The 23,788-nt window shown below is 41.3% G+C and overlaps 1 protein-coding gene across 1 annotated transcript in view; it reads left to right on the top strand.

Moving 5' to 3' along the window:
- The window catches only part of LOC138650953 (carbonic anhydrase-related protein 10-like), a 1,155,128-nt gene that overhangs the window by 751,621 nt on the left and 379,719 nt on the right, over positions 1-23,788 (top strand). The window contains exons 4-5 of the mRNA XM_069740840.1: positions 20,213-20,398; positions 21,955-22,050. Coding sequence (XP_069596941.1) covers positions 20,213-20,398; positions 21,955-22,050 — 282 coding nt within the window. The remainder of the gene's footprint in view (positions 1-20,212; positions 20,399-21,954; positions 22,051-23,788) is intronic.

Raw genomic sequence — 23,788 nt, 5'->3', positions numbered from 1 at the left:
TATCTGAGTTTCACCAACGTCTGGTGGTCCTTGGTAGTGCTTTCTGGCACGGGTACCTCCTGCTTAGTAACCGGGTTCCAGTAACATTAGCTGGTCCTCGGTAGTTCCATTGGCTCATGTACCTTCCGCTAGCCATCCGGGTTCCAGTAACGTCAGCTGGTTCTCGGCAGTGTCTTTTGCTCTTGTATCTTTTGCCCCCATCCTGGTTCCAGTAACATCAGCTGGTCCTCAGTAGTTCCATTGGCTCTTGTACCTTCGGCTAGCCATCCGGGTTCCCGTACCATCAGCAGATTCCGGGCAGAGCCTTTGGCTTAGGTGCCTCCTTCTGGGTATCCAAGTTCCACCAACGTCTGGTGGTCCTTGGTAGTGCTTTCTGGCACGGGTACCTCCTGCTTAGTAACCGGGTTCCAGTAACGTCAGCTGGTCCTCGGTAGTTCCATTGGCTCTTGTACCTTTGGCTAGCCATCCGGGTTCCAGTACCGTCAGCTGGTTCTCGGCAGTGTCTTTTGCCCTTGTACCTTCTGCTCCCCATCCTGGTTCCAGTACCGTCAGCTGGTTCCGGGCAGAGCCTTTGGCTTAGGTGCCTCCTTCTGGGTATCCGAGTTCCACCAATGTCTAGTGGTCCTTGGTAGCGCTTTCTGGTATGGGTACCTCCTGCTTAGTAACCGGGTTCCAGTACCGTCAGCTGGTCCTTGGTAGTTCCATTGGCTCTTGTACCTTCGGCTAGCCATCGGGGTACCAGTACCGTCAGCTGGTTTTCGGCAGTGTCTTTTGCTCTTGTACATTCTACTCCCCATCCTGGTTCCAGTACCGCCAGCTGGTTCTGGGCAGAGCTTTTGGCTTAGGTGCCTCCTTCTGGGTATCCGAGTTCCACCAATGTCTGGTGGTCCTTGGTAGTGCTTTCTGGCACGGGTACATCCTGCTTAGTAACCGGGTTCCAGTAACGTCAGCTGGTCCTTGGCAGTTCCATTGGCTCTTGTACCTTCGGCTAGCCATCCGGGTTCCAGTACCGTCAGCTGGTTCTTGGCAGATCCTTAGACTTCTTGTACCATCTGCTACATTTCCAAGTTCAAGACCCTAAAGATGACGACCCTGAAGACCACCCCGATGACGACGACGACCCCAGAGAGGATGATGAAGAAGAAAGTGTGGGAGAAGTGAAAAAGAAGGTGAACAGCATGGAAGTAGTGAAACATAAATATCTGACTAAATATAAAAAATCTTAACATAGTCAATAGCTTTGTAACTCCAAACGTCTTAAAAAAAATTAATTCCTGCTATTCCATTTGATTGGGCTAATCGTCTATGTCTTTAATGTCTCCTCCACCTCCCCCAATACATCCTACATTATTCTTAGTTGTTTTCCTTCATGTAGAATTAACCTGCAAAGAAAGAAAGGGTTTATTTTAATTCCAATATTTTTTCCCATTGACTTGCATTGGTATCGGGTATCGGTATCGGCGATATCCGATATTTTTTTAATATCGGCCGATCCAATCCAATACAGATATTTCCGAATATCGGAAGGTATCGCTCAACACTAACCGTTAGGGATTTGATTTCTCTGGTCAGTGGTCACCAATTTGGTGAAAATCTCTACCGTCGGACAAAGTCCCAAGGAAGGAAATTTGTTGGACTTAGAGAACAGGTGGGTAGGAATGGTACTGACCTCTTTAGATTTGTTTTCTTCCTCCAACAAGCGTAACACCTCTAGAGCCTCTTTCTCCTCTTCAGTAGTAACTGTGAGCTTGGATTCTGATATGGAATGAAGCCTTTTAAGAATATTTTTTTCTGGCAAATAAATTGATATCCTTTACTGAGGTAAAGGCATCTAAATGGGAAGATGGGGAGAAAGTTAATCTTCTTTCGAGGATCCTACATTGAGTGTCAGTAAGTACATGCTTAGGTAGATTAATTACCGTAAAATGTTGTTTTTTCTTCCTGGGTCTTTTAGGTTTGTTAAATATATCAGGGGTCTAAGGGGTAAGGTTTCTCCTTATGGAGAGTGACATACCAGCTCTGGCTTGTAAAGGTAAGGAGGCTATTCGCCGTACAATGCTCCTCTGGGAAATTGAATATGCAAATTGCCTCTTCAGAGAAAAAGAGGACTTAAACACTATAGCGCTACCTGTTGGAAGTAGCGATCCTACAAGTCACAATCAATCCTTTAGCAAGGCTATTAGAGGACTGGGGGGTCTGCAATACCAAGATAGGTTATTACAATTGGGGCTATTTAGTTTGGAAAAACGAAGACTAAGGGGTGATCTTATTTTAATGTATAAATATATGAGGGGACAGTACAAAGACCTGTCTAATGATCTTTTTAATCATAGAGCTAAGACAGGGACAAGGGACATCCTATATGTCTGGAGGAAAGAAGGTTTAGGCATAATAACAGACGCGGGGCCTTTACTGTAATAGCAGTGAGACTATTGAACTCTCTGCCATATGATGTTGTAATGAGTGATTCATTACTTAAATTTAACCCCTTTACCCCCAAGGGTGGTTTGCACGTTATGGACCGGGCCAACTTTTACAATTCTGACCACTGTCCCTTTATGAGGTTATAACTCTGGAATGCTTCAACGGATCCCGGTGATTCTGACATAGCTTTCTCAAGACATATTGTACTTCATGATAGTGGTAAAATTTCTTTGATATTACCTGCGTTTATTTGTGAAAAAAATGGAAATTTGGCAAAAATGTTGAAAATTTTGCAATTTTCCAACTTTGAATTTTTATGCAAATAAATCAGAGAGATATGTCACACAAAATACTTAACAAGTAACATTTCCCACATGTCTACTTTACATCAGCACAATTTTGGAAACAAAATTTTTTTTGTTAGGGAGTTATAAGGGTTAAAATTTGACCAGCAATTTCTCATTTTTACAACACCATTTTATTTTAGGGACCACATCTCATTTGAAGTCATTTTGAGGGGTCTATATGATAGAAAATACCCAAGTGTGACACCATTCTAAAAACTGCACCCTCAAGGTTCTCAAAACCACATTCAAGAAGTTTATTAACCCTTCAGGTGTTTCACAGGAATTTTTGGAATGTTTAAATTAAAATTAACATTTAACTTTTTTTCACAAAAAATTTACTTCAGCTCCAATTTGTTTTATTTTACCAAGGGTTACAGGAGAAAATGGAACCTAAGTGTTGTTGTACAATTTGTCCTGAGTACACCGATACCCCATATGTGGGGGTTAACCACAGTTTGGGCGCATGGCAGAGCTCGGAAGGGAAGAATTGAGATGGGATGCCATGTTGGTTTGAGGAGCCACTGATGTGCCTAAACATTGAAACCCCCCACAAGTGACACCATTTTGGAAAGTAGACCCCATAAGGAACTTATCTAGAGGTGTGGTGAGCACTTTGACCCACCAAGTGCTTCACAGAAGTTTATAATGCAGAACCATAAAAATAAAAAATCATTTTTTTCACAAAAATTATTTTTTTGCCCCCAATTTTTTATTTTCCCAATGGTAAGAGAATAAATTGGACCACAAAAGTTGTTGCACAATTTGTCCTGAGTACTCTGATACCCCATATGTGGGGGTAAACCACTGTTTGGGCGCATGGGAGAGCTCGGAAGGGAAGGAGCGCCGTTTGACCTTTCAATGCAAAATTGACAGGAATTGAGATGCGACACCATGTTGCGTTTGGAGAGCCACTGATGTGCCTACACATTGAAACCCCCCACAAGTGACACCATTTTGGAAAGTAGACCCCCTAAGGAACTTATCTAGAGGTGTGGTGAGCACTTTGACCCACCAAGAGCTACACAGAAGTTTAGAATGCAGAGCCGTAAAAATAAAACAAAAAATGTTTCCCACAAAAATTATTTTTTAGCCCCCAGTTTTGTATTTTCCTGAGGATAACAGGAGAAATTGGACCCCAAAAGTTGTTGTGCAATTTGTCCTGAGTGCGCTGATACCCTATATGTTGGGGAAACCAGCGTTTGGGCGCATGGGAGGGCTCGGAAGGGAAGGAGCGCCATTTGGAATACAGACTTAGATGGAATTGTCTGCAGGCGTCACATTGCGTTTGCAGAACCCCTAATGTACCTAAACAGTAGAAACCCCCCACAAGTGACCCCATATTGGAAACTAGACCCCCCAAGGAACTTATCTAGATGTGTTGTGAGAACTTTGAGCCCCCAAGTGTTTCACTACAGTTTATAACGCAGAGCTGTGAAAATAAAAAATCTTTTTTTTCCCACAAAAATTATTTTTTAGCCCCCAGTTTTGTATTTTCCCAAGGGTAACAGGAGAAAATGGACCCCAAAATTTGTTGTCCAATTTGTCCTGAGTACGCTGATACCCCATATGTTGGGGTAAACTCCTGTTTGTGCACACGGGAGAGCTCGGAAGGGAAGGAGCACTGTTTTACTTTTTCAACGGAGAATTGGCTGGAATTGAGATCGGACGCCATGTCGCGTTTGGAGAGCCCCTGATGTGTCTAAACAGTGGAAACCCCCCAATTATAACTGAAACCTCAATCCAAACACACCCCTAACCCTAATCCCAACGGTAACCCTAACCACACCTCTAACCCAGACACACCCCTAATCCTAATCCCAACCCCAACCCTATTCCCAACCGCAAATGTAATCCAAACCCTATCAATAACTTTAGCCCCAACCCTAACTGTAGCCTTAACCCTAACTGTAGCCTTAACCCTAGCCCTAACCCTAACCCTAGCCCCAACCCTAACCCTAACCCTAGCCCTAGCCCTAACCCTAGCCCTAGCCCTAACCCTAGCCCTAACCGTAGCCCTAACCGTAGCCCTAACCCTAGCCCTAACCCTAACCCTATCCCTAACCCTAGCTCTAGCCCTAACCCTAGCCCTAACCCTAACCCTAGCCCTAACCCTAATGGGAAAATGGGAAAATGGAAATAAATACATTTTTTTATGTTTTTAATTTTTCCCTAACTAAGGGGGTGATGAAGGGGGGGTTTGATTTACTTTTATATCATTTTTTTTTTAGCAGATTTTTATGATTGGCAGCCGTCACACACTGAAAGACGCTTTTTATTGCAAAAAATATTTTTTGCGTTACTACATTTTGAGAGCTATAATTTTTCCATATTTGAGTCCACAGAGTCATGTGAGGTCTTGTTTTTTGCGGGACGAGTTGATGTTTTTTTTGGTAACATTTTCGGGCACGTGACATTTTTTGATCGCTTTTTATTCCGATTTTTGTGAGGCAGAATGACCAAAAACCAGCTAGTCATGAAATTCTTTTGGGGAAGGCGTTTATACCGTTCCGCGTTTGGTAAAATTGATAAAGCATTTTTATTCTTCGGGTCAGTACGATTACAGCGACACCTCATTTATATCATTTTTTTATGTTTTGGCGCTTTTATACGATAAAAACTATTTTATAGAAAAAATAATTATTTTTGCATCACTTTATTCTGAGGACTATAACTTTTTTATTTTTTTGCTGATGTTGCTGTATGGCGGCTCGTTTTTTGCGGGACAAGATGACGCTTTCAGTGGTACCATGGTTATTTATATCCGTCTTTTTGATCGCGTGTTATTCCACTTTTGTTCGGCAGTATGATAATAAAGCGTTGTTTTTTGCCTCTTTTTTTTTTTTTCTTACGGTGTTTACTGAAGGGGTTAACTAGTGGGACAGCTTTATAGGTCAGGTCATTACAGACGCGGCGATACTAAATATGTGTACTTTTATTGTTTTTTTTTATTTAGATAAAGAAATGTATTTATGGGAATAATATTTTTTGTTTTTTCATTATTTAGGATTTTTTTTTTTTTTTTTACACACTTGGAAAATTTTTTTTTAACTTTTTTACTTTGTCCCAGGGGGGGACAATACAGATCGGTGATCTGACAGTTTGCACAGCACTCTTTCAGATCACCGACCTGTCAAAGAGCGCTGCAGCGTTACCAAATGCCTCAGAGCAGGCACCTGGTAAGCCACCTCCCTCCCTGCAGGACCTGGATGCCGCGGCCATATTGGATCCGGGCCTTGCTGCAGGGAGGAAGGTAGGAGACCCCCGCAGCAACGCGATCACATCGCGTTGCTGCGGGGGTCTCAGGGAAGCCCGCAGGGAGCCCCCTCCCTGCGCGATGCTTCCCTGCACCGCCGGCACATCGCGATCATGTTTGATCGCGGTGTGCCGGGGGTTAATGTGTCGGGGGCGGCCCGTGACCGCTCCTGGCACATAGTGCCGGATGTCAGCTGCGATTGGCAGCTGACACCCGGCCGCGATCGGCCGCGCTCCCCCCGTGAGCGCGGCTGATCGCGCTGGACGTACTATTCCATCCTTGGGAAGTAGGGCCCACCCCACATTTACGGAATAGTACGTCCAATGGCAGAAAGGGGTTAAGAGGGGATTGGATAACTTTCTTGAAAAGTATAATGTTGCAGGGTATATATACTAGATTCCTTGATAGGGCGTTGATCCAGGGAACTAGTCTGATTGCCATATGTGGAGTCGGGAAGGAATTTTTTTCCCCAAAGTGGAGCTTACTATTAGCCACATGGGTTTTTTTTGCCTTCCTCTGGATCAACATGTTAGGGCATGTTAGGTTGGGCTATGGGTTGAACTAGATGGACTTAAAGTCTTCCTTCAACCTTAATAACTATAACTATGAGTCGTGCAATATGACTTAGGATAAAAGCCAAATCAGTATCTCAATTCGCAGACACAGTGTTTCGGGCTGTTGGTCCTTGTCAGTGCATGGAAGAATGAAAGCTAATTTGGCTAGGTGAGAGGCTCTGGACTGGGGTCTAAAGGGTAAGGTTTCTCCTTATGGAGAGTGACATACCAGCTCTGGCTTGTCAAGGTAAGGAGGCTTATTCGCCGTGCAATGCTCCTCTGGGAAATTTAATATGCAATTTGCCTCTTCAGAGAAAAAGAGGACTTAAACTCTATAGCACCACCTGTTGGAAGTGGCGATCCTACAAGTCACAATCAACCCTTTAACGAGTCGTGCAATATGACTTAGGATTAAAGCAAAATCAGCATCTCAATTCGCAGACACGGTGTTTCGGGCTGTTGGCCCTCGTCAGTGCGAAACATGAGAAATAATTTGGCTAGGTAAGAGGCTCTGGACTTCACACTAAGCGACCCTGCAGCGATACCGACAACGATGTCGATCGCTGCAGTGTCACTGTTTGGTCGCTGGAGAGCTGTCAGGGCCGCGCATAGTAACCCGATGTTTACCCTGGTTACCATCGTAAAAGTAAAAAAAACAAACACTACATACTTACCTACCGCTGTCTGTCCCCGGCGCTCTGCTTCCCGCACTGACTGTGAGCACAGCGGCCGGAAAGCAGAGCGGTGACGTCACCGCTCTGCTTTCCGGCTGACCGGCGCTGACACAGGATGCAGGAGGAGTACAGAGAAGCAGAGCGCCGGGGACAGACAGCTGAAGGTAAGTATGTAGTGTTTGTTTTTTTTACTTTTACGATGCTAAACAGGGTAAACATCGGGTTACTAAGCACCGCCCTGCGCTTAGTAACCCAATGTTTACCCTGGTTACCAGTGAAGACATCGCTGAATCGGTGTCACACACGCCGATTCAGCGATGTCAGCGGGAGATCCAGCGACTAAATAAAGTTCTGGCCTTCTAGCTCCGACCAACGACATCACAGCAGGATCCTGATCGCTGCTGCGTGTCAAACACAACGATATCGCTATCCAGGACGCTGCAACGTCACGGATCGCTATCGTTATCATTGTGAAGTTGTTTAGTGTGAAGGTACCTTAAGGGGTAAGGTTTCACCTTATGGAGATTGACATACCAGCTCTGGCTTGTCATGGTAAGGAGGCTTATTTGCAATGCTCCTCTGGGATATTTAATATGCAAATTGCCTCTTCAGAGAAAAAGAGGACTTAAACTCTATAGCGCTACCTTTTGAAAGTAGCGATCCTACAAGTCACAATCAACCCTATAATGAGTTGTGCAATATGACTTAGGATAAAAGCCAAATCAGTATCTCAATTCACAGACACGGTGTTTTGGGTTGTTGGCCCTCGTCAGTGCGAAGCATGAGAACTAATTTGGCTAGGTGAGATGCTCTTGACTGGGGTCTAGGGGGTTAGGTTTCTCCTTATGGAGAGTGGCATAACAGCTTTGGCTTGTCAATCCTCTTTGTCAGTCCTCTTTTTCTCTGAAGAGGCAATTTGCATATTAAATATATCAGGAAATTTGTGGCCGTTTTCACTTCTCAAGTAGGAGTCCCTGGGATATTCAGAATCGCTGGCAGAAAGGTTACTTTCACTTCCCGAAATGATGGAGGTGTCAGACATATCCTTCGGCCAGGTACATGGAAATTTTTTTTGGGGTTGTTGCCATCGATACACTCTACAATTTTCATAGTCTTTGCTATCACGGAGATACTTAGATTTTCCCTGACTAATTTCTTATTCCCATTTACCGTATTTCTCGCTTTATATGATGCTCCAGATCATAAGACGCACCCCAAATTTTGAGGAGAAAAATAGGAAAAAATAGTTTTTTTTAAATAAAATGGTGGTGTTTCTTATAATCCATGTGTCTTATTGCTTACCTGGGGTGGTGGCTGTGGTGAAGTGGGAATCCAGGATCGCTGCTGGAGGAGGCAGGAGTGATGCTGCAGGCCACAGGCTGGGAGGAAGGGGTGTCCGGCAGTGCTGCTGGTGTCTGGCGCTGCTGCCCGGTGCTCTGCGGGTGTGTCTGGTGCCCAGCGGCATTGCAGGGATGTCCGGCGGTCCTGCTTCAGGTGTCTGGCACTGCTGCCCTGTGCTCTGCTGGTGTCTCCGGTGCTGCAGGTGTCCAGACGGCGCTGCCAGGTGCTGCTGCAATGATCTCTGGTGCTGCTGGGGCTCTGCAACATTTTGTGAAAGGCCAGAGCCCCGACAGTCCCATGATTTCCAGTGTCGTGGACTCCAGTAAAATGATAGCCGGGGGAGCGGCAGATGCACAGATAGAGATCTCGGTACCGATATCTCCATCTGCTCATGTGCCGCCCCGCCCGGCGGCCATTTCCCAGGAGTCCACCACACAGGAAACCATAGAGCTGCCGGGGTGGGCCCCTGCAGCACCGGAGACAGCTGCAGCAGCATCTGGGAGAACCGGCCACGCACCCGCAGCAGCGCAGACATCAGCAGAGCACTGGGCAACAGCACCGAAGACCCCCTGTAGCTCCGCCGGACACCCCCAAAGCACCGCCGGGCACCGTAGAAACCCCCTCATCCCAGCCTGTGGCCTGCAGCAACAGTACCGGTAAGATACATTAGCATTATAAGACGCACCCCCATTTCCCCAAAAAAATTTTGGGAAAAAAATGCGTCTTATAATCTGAAAAATACGGTATCTATGTCCTTATTAACATCATTATACCAATTAATAATAATCTTTATTTTTATATAGCGCTAACATATTCCGCAGCGCTTTACAGTTTTGCACACATTATCATCACTGTCCCCGATTGGGCTCACAATCTAGAATTCCTATCAGTATGTCTTTGGAATGTGGGAGGAAACCCACGCAAACACGGAGAGAACATACAAACTCTTTGCAGATGTTGTCCTGGGTGGGATTAGAACCCAGGACCCCAGCGCTGCAAGGCTGCAGTGCTAACCACTGCGCCACCGTGCTGCCCTATTGTCAAGGTATTCTCCTGACATATCCTTATTTAGTGTTTTCTTCAAAAAATACAGTTCCATGTCTAGTTCGCATAGTGAGGCTGCATTTTTGTCAGTAATGATTTTAATAAAATCCAGTGAGCAAGTAGTGATCGTTTTTATCTGGTGGTTTAATCTCTCATCCTCCAAATCAAATATAAGGTATAATTGAATTCATAACCCTCTAGGGATGATCTTTTGTCTGAGATAATTCTCAAGTGAGGTTTTTTCCTCAAGATTTTAATCTTGCCATGGAGGACTTTTTTTTATAGCCCTGCATTGTTTCTTTAATGGCAATGGAGGTATCTTGGGAAACAATATTGATATTATGTTTAAAAATATCCACAGCCTTAGATCGCCAGGTATCTTCCTTGGATTTAGTATCCATTGTACTGGAAAAATCTGTTATTAAAACAGCAAACATGACTAGTTAAACAATACTATCCATTATTATTTAAAATGCCACTTCCACATTCTTGAAAAAAACTGAAACCCATAACAGGGATCAAGTAGCAAAGAGATACATAAAAAGGTAAATTAACATCAAATGTGTTAAAATACAATGAATACGGTAAGCAGAAATGTCAAATAGGGGATGCTAAATGAAGCAAAGTAGGGGTATGGATACAATAAGCAGGGAGGAATAATTGTAGTAATATTTTAGTGCCGACTGTAATCCTATCAAAGTGTCTTTATCTAACAACACTCTGGCATTATCCATAGTCAGAACTTTAATACTATATGAAGGTAGACACAAGATAATATATGATAATACTTGTGAGGAAAAAATTATAATAAAATAAAAACCTAGAAGACAGACCTCAAAGTGCTGCACAGAAGTATTAAGCAGGTACACAGGCAAAAATGAAACACTTATTGATGTTAAGTGATGTGTGTAAAGTTTCAGTTTTTGGACATGATGTACAATAACAAATTGAATTGTGGTACCGTGTTAGCCAGAAAAATCGATGTGAATACTTTTCTGCCCAATGATGACAGGAGTATTCTGGGAGTGATACCTTTATTGGCTAACCAGAAAATAATATGTTTGCAAGCTTTCAGAGCACAGAGGCTCCTTTTCAGGCAAGATTACAGATAGATTAATAAGAATAAAGCACAATATTTAAAGAACAGTACGAAAACAGTAAGAAAATGCCTAATTTGATTATCTTGGCTTATGTATGGACTGCTCACACTTCCCACCCCTAACAAATGTCCTGCTGTACTGTTCTTTAAATGTTGTGCTTTTTTCTTATTAATCTATCTGTAATCTTGCCTGAAGAAGGAGCCTCTGTGCTCTGAAAGCTTGCAAACATATTATTTTCTGGTTAGCCAATAAAGGTATCACTCCCAGAATACTTCTGTCATCATTGGGCAGAAAAGTATTCACATCGAGTTTTTGGACAAAAATGGTTACCAGACTTAAAAACACATAAGTGATATAGATAGAATGACTGCAGCAAAACAGTGGTATGTACTTTACCTTGTGACTATGGTTAGTGTGCCAGGACAGAGTGTTCAGTCAGGGTTCACATCACCCCGACGCACGTTTCACCACCTGCTTCTTCCCGTGGGCATGTCAAAGTGAGGGGCAGCTACGTTTTTCAATGGTGCTCGAACCAATCAGTGAGGTGGGCAGGATTGTGCTATCCATGATGTAAGCTGCTCACGATGCAGCCACCCTCCTCATAAGGTCAGGTCTTTCTGGAGACACTCACTGGCAGGCAAGCATGGAACACAAGCGCATCAGTTGTTGAGCATCATTGGAAGTCCATGAGGTAAGGAAGACAGCGCATGCACACCATCTGGACATCAGCGTGCTCACAATAGGATGTGTGGGCAGTATCGGGGAAATTGGGTGACCGTAGACTAGAGTGGAGAGTCGGTAATAGAATGTGTTGAGTCTCTGTGAATCTTGCTGTGATTAAACTTACTTATAATGTGCTGGGGAAATGAATAAGGTTATTAAGGTAAAATACTTTTCCTTATCCTGGTGTGATATGAGGTGAGGGAGGTGAGGTGAACTAAATGTGAGGAGAAACTGATATAAAAAGAATATGTAGGAAAATAACTAAATAAACAAGGGACAAATGTTGAGAAAAGTTGCAAGTGGAAATACTGATGGTAAAATTAGTTGTGAATGAGGATGAGGGGTGGGACCTCTCAATACCCATGTGTTGAAAAGGGGGTGTGTGCACAATGGTTGCGAAATAATGAAAGCGGAGGTGTTCATAAGGCAGACTGATGCCTTTATGATGTTACTGAATTTAAATGGTTTTGAGTGTGATAAAAATGCACCATTTACATCATGGACAGCGCGATCCTACCCACCTCACTGATTGGTTCGAGCAATATTGAAAAATGAAGCTGCCCCTCACCCTGACACGCCCTTGGAAGAAACTGGTGGCGAAACGTCAGAGTGAGGGGACACCTGGGTGAACACTCTGTCCTGGCACACTAACCACAGTCACAAGGTAAAGTACATATCCCTTATCTATATCTTTAAGTCTGGGAGGAATTTTTGTTCCCACAAAGAAACTTTACACACATATCACATAACATCATTGTTTCTTTTTTGGCTGTGTACCTGTGTAAGACTCCTGTGCAGCACCTTGAGGACTGTCTTCTAGGTTATGTTTTATCATAATAGTTTTTTTCCTCACAAGTAGTATCTTATATTCTCTTGTGTCTACTTTTAAATAGTACAAAAGTTCCGACTATGAATAATGCCAGATTGTTGTTATAAGGATACGTTCAGAAGATTATAGTTACAGTACTAAAATATTATTACAATTATACCTCCCTGCTCAGTATATCCATACTCCTTACTTTGATTCACCTAGTGTCCCCTATTTGATATTTTTGCTTACTGTATTCTTTGTATTTTAACAGATTTGATATTTAATAAAATATGCTTTTTTATGGATCTCTTTGTCACTCAATCCCTATCATGGGTTTGAGATTTTGTTTTAAGAATGTGGATGTGCTATTCTATATAATAATAATGGATAGAATTGTTTAACCCCTCAGGGAACTTATCTTGAAGTGTACTGAGAACCTTGAATCCACAGTTGCTTCACAGAAGTTTATAACAGAGAGGCATGAAAAAAAATCACATTTTTCCCACAAACACATTCTTTTAGTCTCATTTTTTTCACACGGAAACTGGAGAAAATAGGCCCCAAATATGTTGAGCAATTTATCCTGAATACGGAGATACCCCATATGTGGTGAAAAATTACAGTTTGGTCGTACGGCCGTGCTCAGAAAGGAGTGACATTTTGGAAAGCAGATTTTGACGGAATGGTCTGCAGGTATCATGTTGTGTTTGGAGAGCCCCTTATGTGCCTAAACAGTGGAAACCCATCACATGTGATCCCATTTTGGAAACTAGATCCCTCAAGAAACATAACTACATGAGTGGTGAGCACCTTGAACACCCTGGTGCTTCACAGAAGTTTATAACAGAGCGGTGAAAATAAAAAAAATCTCATTTTGCCATTTTTTTTTATTTTCACAAGGGCAACAGGAGAAAATGGGACCTAAAATGTGTTGTGCAATTTCTCCTGAGTATGCTGGATTTTTGAGGCACAGTGCAAACCTGAAAAGGGAAGAGCACCATTTTGGAGTTCAAATTTTGGTGGACTGATTTAGTAACATAGTAACATAGTTATTAAGGTTGAAAGGAGACTTTAAGTCCATCTAGTTCAACCCATAGCCTAACCTAACATGCCCTAACATATTGATCCAGAGGAAGGAAAAAAAAACCCATGTGGCAAAGAGTAAGCTCCACACTGGGGAAAAAATTCCTTCCTGACTCCACATACGGCAATCAGACTAGTTCCCTGGATCAACAAAATAACAAGGAATCTAGTATATATACCCTGTAACATTATACTTTTCCAGTCCCCTCACTCATTACAACATCATACGGCAGAGAGTTCCATAGTCTCACTGCTCTTACAGTAAAGAATCCGCGTCTGTTATTATGCTCCTGTCTCAGGTCTATGATTAAAAAGATCATCAGAAAGGTCTTTGTACTGTCCCCTCATATATTTATACATTAACATAAGATCACCCCTTAGCCTTCATTTTTCCAAACTAAATAGCCCCAAGTGTAATAACCTATCTTGGTATTGCAGACCCCCCAGTCCTCTAATAACCTTGGTCGCTCTTCTCTGCACCCGCTCCAGTTCAGCTATGTCTTTCGTATACACCGGAGACCAGAAAGTCATCGAGGTTACTGCCGGTCACTGAGACTGCGTTCCCAGCCGGGCTGACCTGCAATGACTTCAGTGAGATCCCCACTAGTACCTTGAAAAAGTCTTGCAGTGCAGAAGTGAGTTCTCTGCAGTTCACCTGGAGAATTTTACTGCTATGAATTTGAACTGCGGCAAGCTCGCCTCTGCACTGTGAGACTTTCTCATGGAGCTAGCAGGGATCTCACTGAGATCACCACAGTTCAGCCCAGCTGGGAACACAGCCTCAAAGACCAGCAGTAACCTGGATGGGATGGCGTCACCGCTAGTCACTGATGCTGCTCTCGCAGCAGCTCATTCACCCGTGGTTCTCAGTCTGGATAGTCGTATCTCGGCACCGTCAAGGTTGAAAACTGTTTATCCCACAGACATAGATTTCTGCGTATGACAGAACGACAGATAAGTGATGTATATATTCTTTTTTTTTAATTTTTGTTTTATCACAGAAGATGAAGGGCTTGGTGAAATTAGGCGTTTGGTGAGTATAACTGTGTTTGTTATTTTTAAATAAAAAAGTAAAAGTGTTTTGTTTAATTTCAAATAAAGGTATTTATCCTGGCTGTGTTTATTTTACTATATAACTATAGGATTTGTAATGATAGGTGTCTTATAGATACCTTTCCATTACAAATCCGTGGGCTTGATCTCACCTGAAAGTACAAAGGTGACATCAACCCCACAAATATTAACCCCACTTGCCACCGTTACAGGGCAAGCGGGAAGAGCTGGGCAAAGTGCCAGAATTGGTGCATCTAAAAGATGCGCCTTTTCTTGGCGGCTGCGGGATGCTATTTTTAGGATGGTTGGGGCAAAATCCATGGCCTCTTACCAGCCTGAGAATGCCAGCCCCCAGCTGTCTGCTTTAGCAAGGCTCATTGCCAAAATTGTGGGGGAAGCCACTCAGTTTTTTTGAATTACTTCTTTAAAGAATTAAAAAATATGGTGTGGAGACCCCCTCCATTAATGATAACCAGCATTGCTGAAGCTGAAAGCTGGGGTTTGCAGCACCCAGTTATAAGATTTGACTGGCTGTTTTTCAAAAATACAGGGGAACCTACTCTGTTTTATTTTAATTTAAACTATTTATTTACAGAACAAAAGACTGATGATAAATACTCCTATCAACTTCTATTGCTTTCTCTGTTATTAGTGGCAGCAGGCATCGGCTGATGGGAGCAGTAGTCCCATCAATTGACATCAGTGACCAGAGGTAAATTTTATACCTCTGATCATAGCTGCGCTCTCATGCTGTCTTTTTACAATGTGGTAACGGCGGCTTTCTGACTGGTGGTGATGATTTTATCGGCAATCAGAAACAGTGTGTGTTGTCATGTCAGGTCTTCTGTGATTGGCTGCCAAAGTCACATGTTCCATATTAAAAACATGTTGTTTTGCTGGCACCATTTGCTCAGTGTCACAGTGCAGAGAGGTGGCTCTTCTGCTAGCTCTGGTGTTCCTGAAAGTGAACTTTTTCTGTGTGATCTCCAGTATCAAAGTAGATTGTGAAAAAAATGTGTGGCAGTCAATGCAAGCCCCATTTCCTACAAATGAAGCAACATCACCTGCTCATTTACGAAAAAGAAAGGAATCAGAGCAACCCTCAAGTTGTTATTTTACCCTTTTCCTTATTCTCATTTATTTTGTCACCCAGACCTCATCCTCAAGTAGTTCTTGGTAAGTGTCATCATCATCACCATCATCGTCTTCTACCACTACTGCTTGAAATCACACAAAGCACAGTATTGATTCCACACAACGGTCTCATTCATAGCTGATCAAGTAAATAAACCTTTGACATCTGCTAATACATATGTGTTCTTTCATCTTGGCACAATATATCCTGAGAAATGGAAGTACTTAACCCTTTACCCCCAAGGGTGGTTTGCATGTTAATGACCAGGACAATTTTTACAATTCTGACCACTGTCCTTTTATGAGGTTATAACTCTGGAAAGTTTTAAAGGATCCTGGTGATTCTGACAATCTTTTCTTGTGACATATTTTAATTCATGATAGTGGTAAAATTAGTGGAAAAAATGGAACTTTGGCGAAAATTTTGAAAATTTTGCAATTTTCCAACTTTGAATTTTCATGCCCTTAAATCACACAGACACGTGATAGAAAATACTTAATAAGTAACATATCCCATATGTCTACTTTACATCAGCACAATTTTGGAACCAATTTTTTTTGTTAGGGAATTATAAGGGTTAAAGTTGACCAGCAATTTTTCATTTTTACAACACCATTTATTTTTTAAGGACCACATCACACTGAAGTCACTTTGAGGGGTCTATATGATAGAAAATACCCAAAAGTGACACCATTCTTAAAACTGCACCTCTCAACGTACTCAAAACAACATTCAAGTAGTTTATTAACCTTTCAGGTGCTTCAAAAGAATTTTTGGAATGTTTTAAAAAAATTGAACATTTAACTTTTTTTTCACAAAAAAATTACTTCAATCCAATTTGTTTTATTTCACCAAGGGCAACAGGAGAAATGGGACTACAAAAGTTGATGGACAATTTGTCCTGAGTATGCTGATACCCCGTATACACAGGTAAACCACTGTTTGGGTGCCTGTTTGGGTGCCCCCCCCCCACAAATGACACCCTTTTGAAAAGTAGATCCCTTAAGGAACTTATCTAGATGTGTGAGCACTTTGAACCCCCATGTGCCTAAACAGTGGAAACCCCCAATTCTAACTCCAACCCTAACCCCAACACACCCCTAACCCTTCTCCCAACCTTAACTCTAATCCCAACCCTAACCCTAATCCCAATCGTAACCCTAACCCTAATCCCAATCGTAACCCTAACTTTATCCCCAACCCTAACCCTCACTTTAGCCCCAACCCTAACTTTAGCTCCAACCCTAACTTTAGCCTCAACCCTAACCTCAGCCCTAACCCTAATCCCAACCCCAATCCCAACCCTAACCCTAATGGTAAAATTGAAATTAATACTTTTTTTATTATATTATTTTTCCCTAAGGGGTGAATAAGGGTGGTTGATTTACTATTTATAGCGAACCAAACTATTTATGTTTGGCAACTGTCACACACCAAAAGATGATTTTTTTTTGCAAAAAATAGTTTTTGCATCACCACATTTTGAGAGCGTTAATGTTTCCACATTTTTGCCCACAGAGTCATGTGAGATCTTGTTTTTTGCAGGACGAGTTGACGATTTTATTGGTAACATTTTCAGGCACATAACTTTTTTGATCGCTTTTTATTTCAATTTTTGGGAGGCAGAATAAACAAAAAGCAGCAATTCATGAATTTCTTTTGGGGGAGGCGTTTACACCGTTCCACGTTTGGTAAAATTGATAAAGCAGTTTTATTATTTGGGTTAGTATGATTACAGCAATACCTCATATCATTTTTTATGTTTTGTCGCTTTATACAATAAAATCTATTATATAAGCTCTATGGTGGCTTGTTTTTTGTGGGACACGATAGCGCTTTCAGAGGTACCACATTTATTTATATCCGTCTTTTTGATCGTGTGTTATTCCACTTTTTTTGGTGGTATGATAATAAAGCATTTTTTTGCTTGTTTTTTATTCTAATGGTGTTCATTAAAGGGGATAACTAGGGACTGTTTTATAGGTCAGGTCGTTACGGATGCGGCGATACCAAATATGTGATTTTATTGTTTAGTTTTTTTTACATTCAAATATTTATTTATTGATGGAATAAATATTGTTTTTTTTTCATTATTATTATTAATTATTTTTTAAATATTTTTACAATTATTTCAATTTATTTTTATTTCATTCTTAGTTTTATACTTTGTCCCACTATGGGACACTCATTTTCTGCAGGCTGATCACTTCTATAGCATGCAGATGTGCATGCTACAGAAGCTGTACAGTGACACTGAGAGACTTCCTGACATGCACTGCGCATGACAGGAAGTCTCTCCGCTCTGGAGACCCAGATGTCGTCCGACATCAGGTTTCCATGGCAGCGATCGGGACACCGGGTCATGCCGCGGGGTCTCCAATCCAAAGGCAAAGGGGCTGTCAACCCTTCTGCTGGCTCCGGGATGCTGCAATCATGTTTGATCGCAGTATTCTGAGGGTTAAAGTGCCGGGAGCGGTCCGTGACCACTCCTGGCATTTAGTGCCGGGTGTCAGCTGTGAGAATCAACTGACACCCAGCCGCGATCAACCGTTCTCCCCCCGTGAGCGTGGCTGATCGCCTGTGACGTATTATCTCGCCCATGGGCATACGGGCCCTGGGCACATGGGTGAGATAATACGTCTGATGTCAGAAAGGGGTTAAAGGAGTGGTCCGGAAGTAAAACAAAATTCTAAATGCTTATCTAATTTGTGTCATAATCTAGCATCTTTTCTAATATACTTTAATTAAAAAGTCCCTACCTGCTCTAACTTCTTTTTTTCAATACTACTTCCTTGAAGACACTTTGACAATCTCAGTGTTTGCTGGAATAATGAAAAGAGTCATCATCAGGGGGCAGAGGCTGTGGTTACTGCTCCAGCCTCCACCCCCTCTCTTACACAAATCATGATCAGTGGTGCATGTTTCAGGGACTGGGCAAGTCCTTGCTCTATATGAGCATGCATTAGTTGTCAATTCTGCCGTATGCTCATTAGATTCTTGTCACTATACAATATGTACGGTGACAGTTCACTCGCTCACATGCTCTGATCAGAAACAAGGATCTGGCAAAAGAGTGCACTGTTAGTGTATAATGTAAGAAGACTATCCTGTGTGTTGGAAAAACTGAGATTAGCGCTGCTCCCACAAGTGACAGTTAAGGATAAACATATATGTAAGATAATATTGATGGTACCTCTCAAATACACTGTGCATCATGGCCATTGAAGCATCGGTGTCCTTCACATTTCTCCCTTCCCACAGTAGAGACGCCAATTTACTCACCACTGCAACTTGTGTGCTGCACTTGCTTCCTCACCGGCTGCTGCTTGGGGTCTGCACACAGCTTGCAGATTGCAGCTTGCACTGTGCTTCATCCTTCCTATAGGTACAAATGCCACTGATGCATATCAGTACAGCCTATTCTTAGGGAAACACCCTATAATGGACCTGAACAATAACAGGGAACAACTCCACTATGCAATAAATCCTACAGAAAAAAGTATCAAAGAACCCAAAAAGATGTAAAAAACGTAACAAATTTTATTGAATATTATACTCTCATAAAAATGACAAATATTACAGACAAGGGACACGTATAGTACATGTACGGCAGACAACTATCACTGCAAGTAACACCTCGGATATAAAGAGGGGGCAATAGCTCAACAATGGCTATAAGCAGCACATAGGTCCATAACTGACTGATTAATAAAGTGCATAGTGCTCCTAAAGTGCATACATATACCTCATATCGCCATATATATAAGTCTTAGTCAAACCTAAAGTAGGTGGATATAGAAATAACCAAGGCTCTGCCCATCTTACCCAAAAGCCGATGGTGCCAGTGTGTGTCCGGAGGCCCCGACGCCCGTTTCGCGTAAGCTTCCTCGGGGGGTCAAGCTTCCGGGGGAAGCTTGGGCGAAATGCGCGTCGGGTGCGCTTGGGGGAATCAAGACACACCGCACCACCAGGTAATATGTTCATTCTACTGGGTACTTGACCTGCCATATTTTGTATAGTGAGGATATTGGGGTATGAAGTATTGTGTTAGGTATTTGGACAAGGTTACTGCGCCGGTGCGTGGGAGCATTTTGAGCTCCTCCTTGTATTTTTCCTTCCTACACTACATTAGAGGTATTAGCACTGGTTTACCCATCCCCTCCTCTCTGTTATTTAGCAGTAGCCTTTTCAGTGGTCACGGTTACATATATTCTCATATTCATTGATTCTGCGATATATCCAGCGGTGGATGTGGTTGTTGTCTCTCCCCCCAATGGGCACTTTGTTTTTGTATATCAAGTTTTGTCTTTTGTGTATGTTTTTATACTGTAATACTAATAAAAATGTTATTTTTTAAATTGTATGGATCTCTTCATGCGGTGAATTGAATTTAAATCCGCTTTTTGATGATATAGTTGGTTGAAGTGCCACATATAGTCCATTTATAGACATTTGTTGAAAAGTAACACATTCAACCTAATAGAAACAATATATTGCATCCGCACCTCGCGCTCGCAAAATATGTTTGTGTCAATTAGGAGGTTAAACATTGGTCTGCCTGTGTGTACTTTTTCGGGGGGTAGAGGAACTTTTGATATTTTTTTTACTTTTCTTGTTCTTTGGTTAGGTCAAAACTTATTTATTATTTGAATCTTCCCATTGTATTCCAGATCAGTGGAACAATGTACAATACAGGACGGCATGTATCCTTCCGCCTGGACAAGCAGCTGCAAGTTAACATTTCTGGGGGCCCCCTGTTATATAATCATCGTCTTGATGAGATCATGTTGCATTTTGGCAGCGAGAATGGCATCGGGTCAGAACATCTCATGAACAAGGAGGCTGCTGCTGGAGAGGTGACTGTAATAACAGAAATAATGAGAATATTCTGTGAATGCATTTTATTCTGTAACTAGAGAGAGACACAAAAGAAGTTGAAATTTTAAAGCATTTCAGTTATTAAAATTATGTCTGACTTAAACATACAAAAATAGATATAATATCTGAGTAGATAGATAGATAGATAGATAGATACCATTACCCTTACATAAATATTAATAAGGCAGCCCCAACCTCCATTTCCTTTGCATAAATTGTTACTATCATTAAGGTAATGGTAAATAGCGAACTAAACAATGCAAGTGATAAATTATGTCGTTAGTACACAGAGTTCATTAAAACAGGAGAAAATTACATTATTTGTCTTTAAATAGGAACGTTTATTGAGATTCTGTTACAGTCTTTAAATAACCGTCATAAATGATGCTTTAATTCAAGTCCAACTGAGATGCAATTTATTAGCGGATAAGACACAAGTACTGAAGCAAGTGCCAGATTGATTGGTTCCCCTAAGTGTAGCTCTCAATGAAGCTATTTTATATTTTGATGTCACTGTTGCTTAGTTTTGGAAATATTACTTATGTGTAAAGTAAATCAATAATTGGAACAGATTAGGCAGTGTGCAGTGAAATATAAATGAGCTTAGATAGATAATGCAAGAGTATGAAATGCATTATTTCACTGTAACAAAAGTTTTGCTTCATTAATAGGATCATGTTGTTGTTTTTTTTTTCTTTCGTTTCATAACCAACTTCCGTATTACTATTAAGAACAAGCATAGAATAAGCTGTAGCTTAAATCCTATAATAATCCAATATATAATGGTCATCATTCTTCAGCCATATACTGTATACACACAAAAATTAGTGGAAGAACGTTGACCTGTTAGTGTTCCTCAATCCCGAAACATGAGCACCACAAACAATTGTGATTGAGCTGAAAATAAATAAATAAATGATTAAATAAAAACACTCATAATGCTGAAAAATAATAACTAAGTGATATTCACCTTACTGATCCTCTATCGGTGTCCTTACTTCTGATTTGGTCCAATTGGTCGGTGCAGGAAGTTCATAGACTGGCTCTGGGCTACTTGGCAGACCGCAACATTGGAACATAAATGGTAGAGAAATGGTAAAGTATTGTTTTTTTAGTTTTTTATTTTACATGTTATTTTGAATTAGTTTAGTGGCCAGTCCAAACGCTTTATAAACCATGCTTGATTTGTGCTAAAGAATGGTCATATCAACTTCTCTTGTCTTGTTGAATTTCACGATACAAGAGTCAATAGTTACTTTCTAAAACAGGAAAACTTCTTTAAGCAAATAAAATTATAAGGATATTTAACTCCTGAAACTTGTTCTGATAGTAAGCTGTTAAATCATTAAATCACACTCTTCTTTATTATTTCTTATTTTCTCTTACTTTCTTACAGTGCCATTAAAGTCTGCTTGTCCATGCCTGTTCTCTCTATTTCCTACTTTTCCATCTGATATCTTTGAATCTGTGAGCCTTGATTTTCTATCTTCTCTTTTGGTTTCTGACCTTGTGAGACACCCCTCTCTTATTACAGGTACAGCTTATTCATTATAACCAGGATTTGTACAGTAATGTCAGCGAGGCATCCCGCAACCCCAATGGCCTGGCAATAATCTCTTTGTTCGTAAATGTAAGTTCTTGTGTTTTCATGTAGTGAATGTGCACTTTTCTTAGTATTAAATGGAAACCATACAATGATGATTCTTTTATTGCATGATCAGTCTTAGTGATTACTGTAGGTTCTGAACTGTGCATTTCTGCAAGTATCCTTAATATTAAACTTATAATGATGAAAATACTATATGCAATTTAGCAACAAGTTTTGAAATAGTTGTAAAGTTATTTAAGACATTTACTTTTTTTATTTTGCATTATTTGCAAACATTTCTGGACTGAAAATAAATAGCACTTTGCATAGGTTACATATGCATTACATGGCGATAGATAGATAGATAGATAGATAGATAGATAGATAGATAGATAGATAGATAGATAGATAGATAGATAGATAGATAGATAGATAGATGTAGAGATAGATAATATATAGATAGATAATAGATAAATAAGCAATTAATTGATATATAAAAGATAGATGATAGATAGATAGATAGTTAATAGATAAATAGATAATAGATAAACAGAAAGATAGATAGATAAATGGATACAAGGATGATAGATAGATGATAGATAGATAATAGATAAATAGAAAGATAATAGACATATGGATAGATAATAGATAGTTGATAGATAGATAGATAGATAGATAGATAGATAGATAGATAGATAGATAGATAGATAGATAGATAATAGACAGATAGATAATACAGTAGATAGATGATAGACAACAGATAGACAGATATATAATAGATAGATAGATAGATAGATAGATAGATAGATAGATAGATAGATAGATAGATAGACAGATAGATGGATAAATACAAAAAAAGAAGAGAAAAGCCACCCCAACTAGTATATTTTTTATTTTAGTCACTTAAATAAACACCTTTAATTCCACAGCACTTTACAGACATTATAGCCAATGTCGTTATTGGTGCTCACAATCTAGATTCCCTATCAGTATGTCTTTGGATTTTAGGAGAAAGCCCATGCAAACACTGGGAGAACACAAAAACTCCTTGCAAATGTTGTACTTGGTGGGATTTGAACCCAGGACCTCAACGCTGCAGTGCTAACCAATGAACGAATGAATGCTGCACAAATAAATATCTTATATATACGTATGTATGTATATGTAACACCCCAGATGACCATTTTTTACAGTGATATTGCCTTCCTTTCGGGTAGGGTAATATGACGCTTGGAGGCAAGGGGAGTTCCCTTCACCAGGTAAGGCACCCACACACAACACATTGCAAATCCAGGCCAGAAGGGGGAGCTCAGGACCCGGATTCAGGGGAGCTTCCCCAGCTTTAAGTGTTCTGGTCTGGAGGAGGAGTTAGTTCAGTTGGAGAGAGACATGGAGTAGAAAGGAAGTCTGGAGCAGAGTGCTGACTACGGAGCCGTGCAGCCAAGACTGAGCTGCAGCTCCAGGGAAGGACGAGAACCCGAGGGGTTGTCGTATGTAGTGGAGCCATTGAGAGAAGGAGTAAAGGAGTGGAAAAGAGCTCAGAGGGAAACTGTGACTGGGCACCCTCAGAGCCGAAGCGCAGAAACCGGGCACTGGGAGTCCTAGGATTTTGTGGTACTCTAGGACACATAGCAGAACCAGAGGGCATAGGACTGTATGTTATTTGGCCACACCACGCCTGGAGGTGAAGCAGAACCTGAAGAACCCGGGTCATAATAGAGACTCTGTAAAATGGCTCAAGCTGCCCGCCACATAGGTACCTGTCCCAAGACAGGGGAAA

This window comes from Ranitomeya imitator, chromosome 10 (assembly GCF_032444005.1).
Source record: "Ranitomeya imitator isolate aRanImi1 chromosome 10, aRanImi1.pri, whole genome shotgun sequence".
NCBI lineage: Eukaryota > Metazoa > Chordata > Amphibia > Anura > Dendrobatidae > Ranitomeya > Ranitomeya imitator.
This window is presented reverse-complemented; position numbering and strand designations above follow the sequence as displayed.